General features: G+C 37.2%; 1 protein-coding gene across 1 annotated transcript in view; it reads right to left on the minus strand.

Moving 5' to 3' along the window:
* Positions 1 to 1,790: 1,790 nt before the first annotated feature.
* Positions 1,791 to 14,101, minus strand: part of grm8b (glutamate receptor, metabotropic 8b) — a 188,026-nt gene continuing 175,715 nt past the window's right edge. The window contains exons 11-12 of the mRNA XM_016290327.1: positions 5,642 to 5,886; positions 1,791 to 1,996 (exon numbers count right to left, since the gene is read on the minus strand). Of these exons, the coding sequence (XP_016145813.1) occupies positions 1,947 to 1,996; positions 5,642 to 5,886 (295 nt within the window). The 3' untranslated portion in view covers positions 1,791 to 1,946. The remainder of the gene's footprint in view (positions 1,997 to 5,641; positions 5,887 to 14,101) is intronic.

The raw sequence follows: 14,101 nt of genomic DNA on the forward strand, positions 1-14,101 counted from the left end.
GAGGACACGACTAGAAATCAGCGGTTAAGTTGTATTTACAACACTGTTCCAGAACAGTTCAACCTAAATATTCAGATGTGTCCAGCGCATTTTATGGAGGACTGTTTCCTGATCCTGGGAGAGTAGACTACAATGCCGGCTGTTCTGACTCACAGACTGTAAGTACGTTTTTTATATTTAAAGAATTTGCCACTGACAATTCAAACGCGAGTTTTGAGCAGTGTAGAGTAGCACTTATTGTTTGTCATTTCTCTGATCACAAATGCAGACATGGTTTTATGTTTACGCGGTGCGATGTAACGCAATGCGTAAAAAGACAGTATAATCCGTAATTATGTCCCCACTGGATGCAACAAATGCCTCGTTTATAATGGATTTTAATGTTTTTGTCTCATCGCTCCGGGACACGGCATCACAGTATGATAAGGGGCGTAACATTTCCGTCACACGCTTGAGGTATTCGGCCAATCACAACGCACTGGATAGCTGGCCAATCAGGGCACACCTCGCTTTTCAGACCGATGAGCTTTGTAAAAATCGACGTGTTTCAGAAAGGCGGGGCATAGAGAAGAAACAATAATGTACAGTATGTGGAAAACAATGTGTTTTTTTAACCTTAAACCGCATAAGCACATTTCATTACACCAAATACACAAAATAATGTTCAATTTAGCAACATCATATGACCCATTTAACACTTGACACTCACCACTGAGAAACGTCCTGCTCCAGTCGTGCTTGCGAATTAGTCTCTTGTCGATCAGCCAGTTCAACCGTTTCATCATCAGACTCCGGCTCTAATTGGTAAGGTACAATCGATACCATCTTTTCTATGTATTGACAAGTCTCCAGGGCTGTCATTCTGTCATAGCAATGGGCGTTTCATTTCAGACACGCGCTGTACGCGGTAGACCAATCCAGAGCCAATCTCTCTACGGCTCTGGACCAATCACAAATGACTGCGCCATCTGACCAATCACAGCAGTGAGGGCTCACGGAAAGGAGGGGTTTAGAGAGACTGATTCTTTGAACTGCTTCGCACGGGTCGTTTATGAATAATTTAGAAATTAGGTCAAATTAAATACATTTTTGAGAAAACTAACGTGTTTTTTGACCTTGCATGCATGTAAACCTGTTTTAGGAGACTCATAAAATAATATTAGCAACCTTAAAATGGCATAATAATAGGGGCACTTTAACATCCATGGAATCTCCATTGTACAAAAGATTCTTTATAGTGGGAAAAGGTTCTGTAACTTTTTAAAAAGTTCTTCACATTAAGAAAATAACTGTTCACTCAAAGTTTCTTTGATGGTTCTTCTGTCGCATCACTATGAAAAGCCCCTTTTGACCTTAATTTTTAGGAGTGTACTTTGAATTACATATTTCACATTTTATCCCCAAAAATATAAATGTCCAAACACCCAAGAACCCTCCACATTTCAAAAACATTCCTTTATTATAAATAAATTATTTGTATAAAAAATTGAATTGGCATGCTTCAACCATGGCATTTTCACACTCACAACCCAAGGTTACAGACCCGAGTAGCCAATACAAGAGACAAATGCATTTTCCAATGCAGGTCTGACACTGTGGGACAAGAATGAAAAATTTTCACAACCACAAAATACTTACAATTAGAATAACATGTAACATGGTCGACTCCAATATTTGTTCTGTTTCTTTAAACTTTGTATTTTTTTCTCTTACCCTTTTCCAGTGTCCCATTTCATCAGCTGCCCACGTAAATGGCAGCTTTTGTATCCTTTTTTTTTTTTGGATGGCCGCCTAGGCTTTCTTATAAAATATCCAGGAAAAAAAGTCCAAGAGTCCATCCTCTTGTCCACAAACAACACTGATGTCTCATGCTTGGATTTCAGTCATTGGATCCTGTTTTGTCGGAGCCAGCCAGATCCATGCCAAACCATTTTCAGGATGTGCACTCATATGGCATGATTGGTGTAGCTGACGTAGGTTGTTTTTGTGGATGGTGCTGAAAAAGGAAATAGCCTGTTAAAGAAAACTGCAGTGTATCAGGAAAGAAAAACAAAATTACTGCAAGAGATGAGAGAATTGTGGTATACTGAGTTAATTCGGTTTGATTCTGAGTGACCATCAGAATGAAATTTCCACTTAATTTCATGGATTGAAAAGTATTTTTCTCTTGCTTTCATTTAAAAGTGGGATGGAACAATTGAGAAAGTAATACAATTCAGACATTATTCCCTCAATTTTTGCAAACAGAAAATATGCACCTATACTTTCTGCCATCATTCACCCTTATTTTATTACAAATCCATATGAATTTCTTTCTTCAAAAGGTGAATTTTTGAAGAATATTTCAGCAACTCTGGACAATATTATTAAAAAGTGAAGGCCCTAAAATTATGAAAAAGAAAGCACAAAAAAGTAAAAATGGCTCATATGACTCGTACACTATATTCCAAGTCTTTTAATAGCTTTGTGCGACAATTAGACTAAAATTTCATAGACAAATAGTTTTCATTGCATTGTTTAGACCAGTTCAACTGGTCTGATTTATTCGTATCGCACTCAATCAGTTATTACACATTTTTCATGGTGCATTCAAAGAGACTGCATGAAACGAGAGAGACATTATTAAACATTTCACCTTTGTGTTTCACACAAGAAAGAAAGTTCAGGGTTTTTAAACAACATCAGGTTCAGTAAATTATTAATTTTTGGGTGAAATATTCCTAAACTATGCCAATAATCTCTTAAAGTGATAGTTCACCCAAAAAGTTTATTTCTCTCATCATTTATTTACACTGAAGTTGTTCCAAACCAAACAGCTGATGGTAGCCTTTGACTTCCATAGTATTTTTTCCATACTATGGAAGTCAATGGCTACCATCAGCTGTTTGGTTACCCACATTTGTCAAAATATCTTATTTTGTGTTCAGCAGAAGAAAGAAATTCAAACGACAACTTCAGGGTTAATGAATGATGACAGAATTTAAATTTTTGGGTGAACTATGCCTTTAAGTTTCAGTCACAATTGACTGTTTGCCCTCCTTAGTTACTGTTTCCATCCCTGACAAACAATGCCGCTCTCACACTAATCTAACCAGGTTAGTTAATCTACTCTCCTGTCTGATTTATGGTTAAGGCTAGAAGGGATACAGCTGCGGCTACTGGGCATTAACATTTACATATTTTCAGAGCCAACAATATAACATGAAACCTATGTAAATGGTTTTAAATGGCACATGGCGCCATAGTTTCATCACTTTAGAGCGTCGAAGTGACTGTCTTTTTGCAGTAAAGGACCTGTCATAGTTTAATGAGTGGGAACGCCCTCCTTAGTTACTGTTTCCATCCCTGACAAACAATGCCGCTCTCACACTAATCTAACCAGGTTAGTTAATCTACTCTCCTGTCTGATTTATGGTTAAGGCTAGAAGGGATACAGCTGCGGCTACTGGGCATTCACATTTACATATTTTCCGAGCCAACAATATAACATGAAACCTATGTAAATGGTTTTAAATGGCACATGGCGCCATAGTTTCATCACTTTAGAGCGTCGAAGTGACTGTCTTTTTGCAGTAAAGGACCTGTCATAGTTTAATGAGTGGGAAGATGACATGAAGCGACACGAGGTTAGCTGCATTGAAAACAGATGAGCGCACGTGCATATACAACTCCTTTTTGGGGCGAAGTTCACGGGATTTTGTCCACAGAATGATAAGAGCACAGGTTTTAACGTATTATTTCGTGATGAACATATGATTTGTCGTGATGACAAACAGAAAGCTGTTTAGTTTAAAAGTTCATACATCTCTACACTATCATCAACAAACAATGCACCTGTTTTGCTTGCAAAATTTCACTAATGCGACTTTAACATTTTAAGAATTATCCTATTAATTCCACAGTGCTACTAATGACTAATACCTGTACAGAACTGACTCACAACACTTATTAGAATATTTAATGCTGCTTAAACAGGCAAGGTAATGCAGCATTTACAGTACACAAATTAAACACACTGAGAAACACCAAAACGTGTTTGTCCTCCAAATGACATTCTCTGCTTATTCATTACATGCCACATTTGACTCTCATTACGAACTGGCCCAGTGTTAGAGCCCTTTAGCAGAAGGGTCATGGCACATTAGTGAGGGTCTGAACATTTGCATTAACTTTTACACAGTGCTGTGGACCTGCACATGCTGCCCTTGCCCTGGTTAATGATAGGATCCCTCATGTAAAAGGTAACACCATACTGGCTGCTGAAATACAGTCTGCTGCCATGAGCTTGCAGCCAGTAATTCAGATTCCCTCAGACATAATTTTACACGAGATGTGAATCAAGCCTAAACGTTCTATCTAGTGTTAGCGTCAGACAATGCAGGCAGCATAGCTAATGAATTAGCAATGATACTCTAGTGAATGCATCCTTATCTGCTCCATTTCCTCACAATAAAAAGCTTCAGATGACAAGATAAATACCAAAGAGAGTAAGCAATGCAAACACTCTAGAATAATCAGAGTTATCAGTTCATTAGTACAAAAATGAATGCAATATATGTGGGTCAATGACACTGTATAAGGGAAAAGAATAATAAAAAAAAAATCTAGTTTAAAATGAAACTTGTATTTATGTTGGTTTTAAAAAACTACTATATCATTTTCAAAAAATGTCTTGCTTGTTTAAATTGCTCTAAAAATTTCATATAGTGTAACCATCTAAGCAATAACACATTTTTAGAGCTTGAATACAAGTGAGTAGTGTGTACACATATTATTTTTGTATTTTTTTTGTAAACAACATTTTAAAATATGTATTATTAAATTAGCATTTTTACAAATATGATGACTTATTAATTCGTAAATGTAAAAGTTTTTAGGGAAGTTTACCATTAGTACATTAGTAAGTACATAAATATATGAAAACAAAATCTAATTAAATTTAAAAAAAAAAGTAATTTAATATGTAATTTAAATATCTGAGACAGTGGTTCTCAACTGGGGGCCTAAAGATGGCTTAAAATGATTTAGAATAAGATCGAGGGAAAAACACATTAAAATAATAAAAAACAAGTAAAAATCAACATTTTTGAATAACCAGGGTTCCCACAGTCCTGGACAAGCCATATAAATTTATAAAATCTTAAAAATCCATGGGTAGTTTATAATGAATGTACATTTCTCTAGTTATGCCAAGCTCTAAAATATCTTACCAGGTAGAAATTATGAGTGAAAAATATTTTACGAAAAAAAATCCTTATCCAGTCAATCATGTAAATTCATTGGTTAAAAAGAGTGGAAACCTTGAAGAACATTTGGCTCTGAAAACGTCTGGAATCCTGAAATTTAATTTACATAAACTAGGAGTGTTGGATCTTCCAGCATCTTGTGGGCAATGGAGGGCCTGGAGGTTGAGAACCATAATAAAATATTAAGCCAAAGGTTTTCTTTTCAAAAATGTATTTTTCCATCTTTATGGTATCAAGAGATTTTTATAACCTTGATTTTTTTTATTTTATGCCCTTAGAAAAATCTCAAAATTAATTTTAATAGAAATTAAGGGGGAAAAAGCATCACGTCATTGACCCACTTGCCACATTAACATTAACAAACTGTGCTTGATAGAGAAGACGTCTGTACTCACTACTATTGTCCACACTCTCACAGAGCTCAGTTTTCACCTCTCCATTGGGCCGTTCACTGGCCAGCTGGCTGAGCTTGTTTGTCATGGTGGCAGCGGTGACGATGGCCTTGAAGCTGCGCTTGCGTTTGGGCACGTTCTGTTCTGGGTGCAGGATAATGATGTAGACTTTGGGCATGTAGAGCATCCCCAGAGACACGGATGCTGAGAATGAATGAGCCCAGGGTTTTAGGTCAGGGTAGGAGAATCTAGAGCACCGCAGGAGGGTGTCACTCCGTACTACTGCTTAGATGAGACTGAAATAAAATTAACTGTATTGCTTACTGACGTGGACCAAGAGGTAAACACATCAGCAGAGTATTTCATGTACTGTCTCTCCGAGACAACAGAGCACTCCATCCTGTCCAGGAAATTTGACTGCGCATAATGCTCACTGAATCTCCCTTTGAATTGTAATTTAATTCAAGTCTAACCTTGTGACCCTGCTACCACTCTTTTGTGCTAGTCTCCATACTGCAGACAGTAGAAGGAATGACACTCACTGAAAAAGAAAATTGAGAATGTACTATAGCAGCTGTTGCAAAAGAGGTACTGCATTTAAATTAAAACAAGTTTTAAAACGAGTTTTATGGCCTTTAATATTTCTTCGAGAATGGTTATGTATTTTAGCTGGACCCTAGGCTAGTCTGATGGCTGGTTTTAAAGGGGTTTTGGCAACTTCTGTTCAGGCTGGGAGACTATCTTGGAGACCATCTAAATTGGCTGAAAACACCAGCTAGACCAGCTTTGCCAAGTCTGATTTAAGTTAAAGAAGCTGATTATTTGGGAAATATCTGCTGATGATGTTCTAAAAGATGTTCTTCAAGAAGACTTTGATATTTTTCATGTCATGTCAAATGCCATATATCTATGGAGCCCCTAAGGGGACGTGGTGATGGGAAGACTATGAGACTGGAGGAAAAATGATGTTTCAATGTTTTTGAGTTCACTTGCAAAAGTATTGCATTCCCCCAATAAACTTTGTTTCCTCGCAAAGGCATTGAAATAAAGTTTTTCCTCTCAGCTCATATTATTTTCTTCACAAAAGGTTTGAGAGTAAAATGCAAAGTTTTTCAGAGGGAACACAAAAGTTTTGCAAGAGAACCTAAAGGTACGGTGGAACGAAAACGTTTTGCAATGGAACATCTCGGGTTACGTATGTTACCATGGTTCCCTGAGAAAGGGAACAAGACACTGCATCCCTATAGTGTCCACAAGAGGAAGCAGTGCGAGTTCCCATTTGAAGGGGAACATCTTGGTTTACTCATGTTTGGTTCCCCGAGAAGGGGATTGAGACACAATGTCCTCTTGTGGACACTATAGAGATTCAGTGCGATTTCCCATTCGAAGGGAAACCCAAAGTTTCTTGGGGCAATGGAAATGTTTGTGAGAGAATGCAAACATTTTGTGAAAGAACCCTAAAGATCTCGGGGGAACGCAAACGTTTTGGGAGAGAACGCAATAATTTTGAGAGAAAACCCAAAACTCAGAATCGCTGTAATATAATTTTCCTTACATCTCATTACTGTCTCATTACCATGTCCCTTTAGGGGCTCCATATACTGTATATCATAAAGTGTGACAGAAACAAATTCCAGAAGCTGAAAAATGGTTCAATTAAACATTTCCCTTTCTTTGTGTTTTCAGTTAGCCATTAGCAAGCTAACAGCTTGGCCTATTATCTTAGCTTAGTGCTAGCTGCTTAAAAAATCTCCAATGATTAGTTTACTCTTTCTTAAGCCCAAAGAATACTTCAGTTTTGACACAAATGCTTAACATATGCTACAGTCAATCACAATCATCTTATTATAACTGTAAAAATGTTGCATTTATCTTTCAACTCCCTCACACAATCTCTTTTCAATGCAGACATCTGTTGTTCTTGTTGTCTCCAGTAGATTGTTGTTGTTGTTTTTCCATCTCATCCATTTCTTTTTTGTCTGTCAATCAATGAGCAGTGTTGCCAACTTGGGCTTGACTCTAGGTTTACAAAAATGAACCATGGTTTGCTTTGCCATACTTTCAATGCTACTGTACCACTAGGATGAAACGATTTTATAAAGCATTCCTCATTTGTATGTCACTGTGGATAAAAGCGTCTGCCAAATTAATAAATGTAAATGTATGCTTTTTCAGCTACACCCATTAATAACAGGTGCATTAAATCAAGCACAAAGCCATGCAATCTCTGCAGAAAAACATTCAAATCGAATGAACGCTGCTTAATTTTATATATTTGCAGCAAAATTAGCACAAATACATTGCTTTTTCAGCTACACCCATTAATAACAGGTGCATTAAATCAAGCACAAAGCCATGCAATCTCTGCAGAAAAACATTCAAATCGAATGAATGCTGCTTAATTTTATATATTTGCAGCAAAATTAGCACAAATACATCAGGAATATACTGCATATCCCTATAGTGTATCCTGAAAAGCTCTTGAGTGTGTTTTTATATTTTTATGTGCCTATTGTAATTCACAGCGTCAGTCAGCAGTACCAAAACAGCAGGGGTAAAAAAAGAAAACACACTCTCCAAAAGCCATACGAAGAAGTAAACTCCATTTAACTAAAGATCTTTGGGGAGCTTAAGTGGTTTAAAAATCAATGCCACAGCATGCGAGCGGTGAACGAATAAACACAACCAACTATATATAAACTGGAACTCATTCAAAATGTCCGTAAAACTGCAGATGACTCATCTAACTCTAATTACCCCCGGCAGGCATCCTTTCCTCATCTTTTCATCTGTTCCCATCTATTCAACTGCACTGCAATACAAAGTGAGGGTACTGACAGAAAAACCAATTGGTATAGTTCCTTCCCTCACTCCAGGACGTTTAACACAAGCAATCCCAATGCTAATGTACAATCGGCTCCCTTCAATGAGGAAATGCACAAGCATGCTGAAGAAACAGGACCGTTAATGCAGAAAATAAGCAGAAACGAGGAGGCGCAAGGTTCAAATTATACGCCATGCAGCTGTAAAGAAACTTCTGAGTTTTAATGAGCACAGAGTGAGGAGATGTGAATAAGAGAGACATGCCTCAATAAAATACTCATATCTGTGTCCTCATATTGCGGTTGCTCATCGCAATAATCTTTTTAACATCAGTGAGGGCAAAAGAAATAAGCCCGGGAGAGATAAGGGAAACGGGAAATACGCTCGGCGGATTTCTTTCCATTTGGACTCTTTTGTCATGGAGAGGAATGAAAAAGCGGTCTGATTTGAGGGAAACAATTTCCTCTTTTACGTAACTTTTAATTTAATACCACCCTGAGGGCCAGCTGTTTACCACAACGTTTGTTTTCATCATGTTTGTTTCTCAAAATGAATGCTAGAGTGCTTTTATGTTAAATTCTGCAGTTCCGCTAATCCCTCGTGTGAAGCCACCTCGCGGAGTAAAAATAGCCTATCATAACTCACTTATGCTAATCTGACTGAGATATGCTATCTAGCAGATGAGAATTAAACACTGGAAAAGCTGAGAGGAAGATTTTGGCATTTTTGTACTATATATAGGCTAAAAAGCTTGATAATTTGCTCATTTAAAACGTTATGTAAAAAAAAGGCTAAATGACACTGCAGCTCAATGAAAAACCTGTATAGTTAAATGGGTACGATAACAAACGCCATACATTTGATAGCCAGAAATATGCTGTATGCAAACAGAGACACAAGTCTTGGCCAATGCATTGTATTGCGTAACTATAATGTTAACAAACTTGTGAGAAACCTGACTGGTGAAGAAGACAAGCTGTACTATAGCACCCCATGTGGCTAATCTTGGTTTGCTGTTTGCCGTGCATACTTGTGTTGGATTATGAACTGTGTTTGGACATATTTTCAGAACACAACATGTGAAATTGAGCTTGTTGTATTGCTCACAGACCTAAGGTTTTTGCGCATTAAGGTGCGTCACATAAGCAAAATTTTATTGCCAAAAAGATCCACTGTCTATTGTTACTAGTGTAGCGATGTATGAAGCACAGTTCACAAAGTCACTTTCAAACCAAACAGCTTTCTGTTGGTCAACTTGAACCTGTTGTGAAATTTGCGCGGGGATATTTTTCCTGATCGTGTGGATCCCAATTGCCAGTATTTCGCCGGCAAAAAAAATTACTGAACAACAGATGTGTGTACCTTAAGTGTGTGGTGTTTTAATGAAGGTTCAATGCTTAACTGTGTTTGTTATTCTTAAGAGGATGTTACAGCCTACGCAACACCATTTTCTTTTTTTAAAGCATTTTGGCCATTTATTTACATGAAAACGGTGGCCTTAAAACACAAACTTTTGAAAACGGGTTTCAAAGTGCATGTTTTTGAAAACAATACCAATATCATCTTTTGTTTAAAGTATAAAAATGCTAATTTGTGAAAATGGCGACATCATGCACATGCGTATTACTTTGTGTTTTCTCAATAATTGACAACCAAAAGAAAATGGCAGACTACAGGACTGTGTTTGTGCATGCGTAATACAGCATTTTTAGATGTTTCAGTGGTTCCAAGTGAACAGGGAACATTTTGACCTATGTTGTCGTCTGTACACAAAACTTTTCAAAAACACTATGGAAAAACTTTTACATTTTTAGTACATTGTTGTCGTGTAAACGTACCCTAAAAAAGCAGCTTCAAATGACCCACATTTTAAGTGGGTCGATGCGGCAAAAATTATTTACCAACTGCGTGGTTCTTACTGGATTTTGCCTGTGGAAATTTTCCCAACAATGGTAATTGTGACCACACCTTAATATTTGGGTCTTAAATAATATTTGAATTATCCTAACATATAGTCTTTGCACGTTCCTCTTGTAAACATTGGGCTGGTTCTCATGTGTGACCTTCCCAACATGCATACTTCTCTCGTGAGGTTGTGAACTAAACCAAGCTAAATGAAGGCGAGAATTTGTAGGTAAAAAGTATATGATTTTTTAAATTTTCATTTTAAAAATGACTGATCGTTTTGCTAGAGAAGAACCTTAATTGTTGGTTGGGGTCATGTAGATTATGTTAATGCTGCCCAAATATAGATTCTGGACCGTCAAAAATGGTCTATGTTGAGCCCTGTTTACTTGCATTAGACGGAGAAAAAGCCTGGAATTTTTCCCTCCAAAATATTAATTCCTCTTTGGCTGAAGAAACAAAGTAATACACATCTTGGATAGCTTGGGGGTGATTAAATAATCAAGAAATTTGTCAGCGCACAGCCCACAAGAAACCATCTAAATGTTAATAGGGTGAGGTGATTAGTGCATGTAGTCCAGATGCATTGAGTCTTGGTGCTCATGTGGATAATCCAGGTTAAAGTCTGACCCATGACATGACATTGATTTCATACTGACATATTGTACACTCATAGTGTCAAGGATTAAAAAACACCCAAGTACCTCAAGGTTTAGCATTTGCTGCATTCAAAACACATGCTGAGGTAGAAACCACTAAACCCCTCTCGTCATTTTCAATAGGTTGGTACAATGGATTACAGACCATTGAGTTGATTGGCAGGTATTTTGTCTGCAAGGGAAACTATCCAAGGGATAATCTATTGTAATGAGCCCCATGCACGTACATACCTGGAACATTTTAAGTGGGAAAATGCCAATTCGATCAATTTCAATGTGCTTCAAATCCCTTTTGCTAATTACTACATTGAATCGTTCCATGAGCTTATTCTGTGTTACATGCACAACTGGATGTGATAGCATGTCAGGCTTTTCACATGTGTTTTGCTTTCAAAAATGTCTCTGCTCAGCAGTAGATTTAGAACATTGTAGCATTGGAGTCAAAAATACAGGTTATTAAAGCTGTAAGGTTACTAAATGTTGTAAACACAAACACACACTCACAAAATGATGGAATGCTAGGAAATGTCCTTTCGGCAGGGAAAATATGATCAAACAAAATATGTAAGGGATAACAAATAGCTAGTCGGTCATTATTGCAAAATAAACCCAACAGCAATGCTGATCAAACCATTACACTACACAGGCAACCGCTTAGGACACCATCACTTGGGATTTATTCACTTTGATGAGAAAGTTGATGAGAAAGTTCAATAGTTGAGATGAGAAAGATTCTCGCCCAGTGCAGGGATTTCAAACTGGGGCCTGTGGAAATTTAGAGAATAAAAAATGCCTTTATCAAAAGTTTTTTTTGGAACTATTATAGTAAACTGTGAACATATGGAACGAAAAAGAATGAATGTGTGTATATATTTCATCTTAATAATTTATTTATTATATGAGGAAAAGTGATAGCAGACATGAAACATGCTAAATAGCAAAACCTAATGCTCAGTCAGTTACAGTTTAGTGGTCATCTTTCAATAAAACTACAGAATGCAGCCATTGGCCATCCAAAATCAGGTATTCCAGAGCACCGTCTGTATAAAAAATATAAATAGATAGAGAACCATCCATGCTAAGAGAAAGCAGTTAGGTCAACAAGTTCAACTCCATCTCTAGCTGTTATATCTTGAGAAAATCATGTTGTCGAGCTCTTGGAGATGAATTCTTAATGAGCATTGCTTTCAATCCTCAGTTTTTGCACAATTTGTCCTTTAACATAACACTTGACATCAATATCTGACAGCAGGAGGAAATCTCAACACATGTCACAGACATTAGACATGCAGAGAAGACTGTTTTTAATCCTGGCTTCTCTCGGCAGCACTAATGAGCACTGGACAGAAATACATCCTGGTGCAGAAAGAACAGAGGGTTCAGCCTACAGTCTGCAGATTGCTCATTTAAAACGTTATGTAAAAAAAAGGCTAAATGACACTGCAGCTCAATGAAAAACCTGTATAGTTAAATGGGTACGATAACAAACGCCATACATTTGATAGCCAGAAATATGCTGTATGCAAACAGAGACACAAGTCTTGGCCAATGCATTGTATTGCGTAACTATAATGTTAACAAACTTGTGAGAAACCTGACTGGTGAAGAAGACAAGCTGTACTATAGCACCCCATGTGGCTAATCTTGGTTTGCTGTTTGCCGTGCATACTTGTGTTGGATTATGAACTGTGTTTGGACATATTTTCAGAACACAACATGTGAAATTGAGCTTGTTGTATTGCTCACAGACCTAATGTAAGGTTTTTGCGCATTAAGGTGCGTCACATAAGCAAAATTTTATTGCCAAAAAGATCCACTGCCTATTGTTACTAGTGTAGCGATGTATGAAGCACAGTTCACAAAGTCACTTTCAAACCAAACAGCTTTCTGTTGGTCAACTTGAACCTGTTGTGAAATTTGCGCGGGGATATTTTTCCTGATCGTGTGGATCCCAATTGCCAGTATTTCGCCGGCAAAAAAAATTACTGAACAACAGATGTGTGTACCTTAAGTGTGTGGTGTTTTAATGAAGGTTCAATGCTTAACTGTGTTTGTTATTCTTAAGAGGATGTTACAGCCTACGCAACACCATTTTCTTTTTTTAAAGCATTTTGGCCATTTATTTACATGAAAACGGTGGCCTTAAAACACAAACTTTTGAAAACGGGTTTCAAAGTGCATGTTTTTGAAAACAATACCAATATCATCTTTTGTTTAAAGTATAAAAATGCTAATTTGTGAAAATGGCGACATCATGCACATGCGTATTACTTTGTGTTTTCTCAATAATTGACAACCAAAAGAAAATGGCAGACTACAGGACTGTGTTTGTGCATGCGTAATACAGCATTTTTAGATGTTTCAGTGGTTCCAAGTGAACAGGGAACATTTTGACCTATGTTGTCGTCTGTACACAAAACTTTTCAAAAACACTATGGAAAAACTTTTACATTTTTAGTACATTGTTGTCGTGTAAACGTACCCTAAAAAAGCAGCTTCAAATGACCCACATTTTAAGTGGGTCGATGCGGCAAAAATTATTTACCAACTGCGTGGTTCTTACTGGATTTTGCCTGTGGAAATTTTCCCAACAATGGTAATTGTGACCACACCTTAATATTTGGGTCTTAAATAATATTTGAATTATCCTAACATATAGTCTTTGCACGTTCCTCTTGTAAACATTGGGCTGGTTCTCATGTGTGACCTTCCCAACATGCATACTTCTCTCGTGAGGTTGTGAACTAAACCAAGCTAAATGAAGGCGAGAATTTGTAGGTAAAAAGTATATGATTTTTTAAATTTTCATTTTAAAAATGACTGATCGTTTTGCTAGAGAAGAACCTTAATTGTTGGTTGGGGTCATGTAGATTATGTTAATGCTGCCCAAATATAGATTCTGGACCGTCAAAAATGGTCTATGTTGAGCCCTGTTTACTTGCATTAGACGGAGAAAAAGCCTGGAATTTTTCCCTCCAAAATATTAATTCCTCTTTGGCTGAAGAAACAAAGTAATACACATCTTGGATAGCTTGGGGGTGATTAAATAATCAAGAAATTTGTCAGCGCACAGCCC

The sequence above is a fragment of the Sinocyclocheilus grahami genome, unplaced genomic scaffold (assembly GCF_001515645.1).
Source record: "Sinocyclocheilus grahami isolate Dianchi unplaced genomic scaffold, SAMN03320097.WGS_v1.1 scaffold257.1, whole genome shotgun sequence".
Lineage (NCBI taxonomy): Eukaryota > Metazoa > Chordata > Actinopteri > Cypriniformes > Cyprinidae > Sinocyclocheilus > Sinocyclocheilus grahami.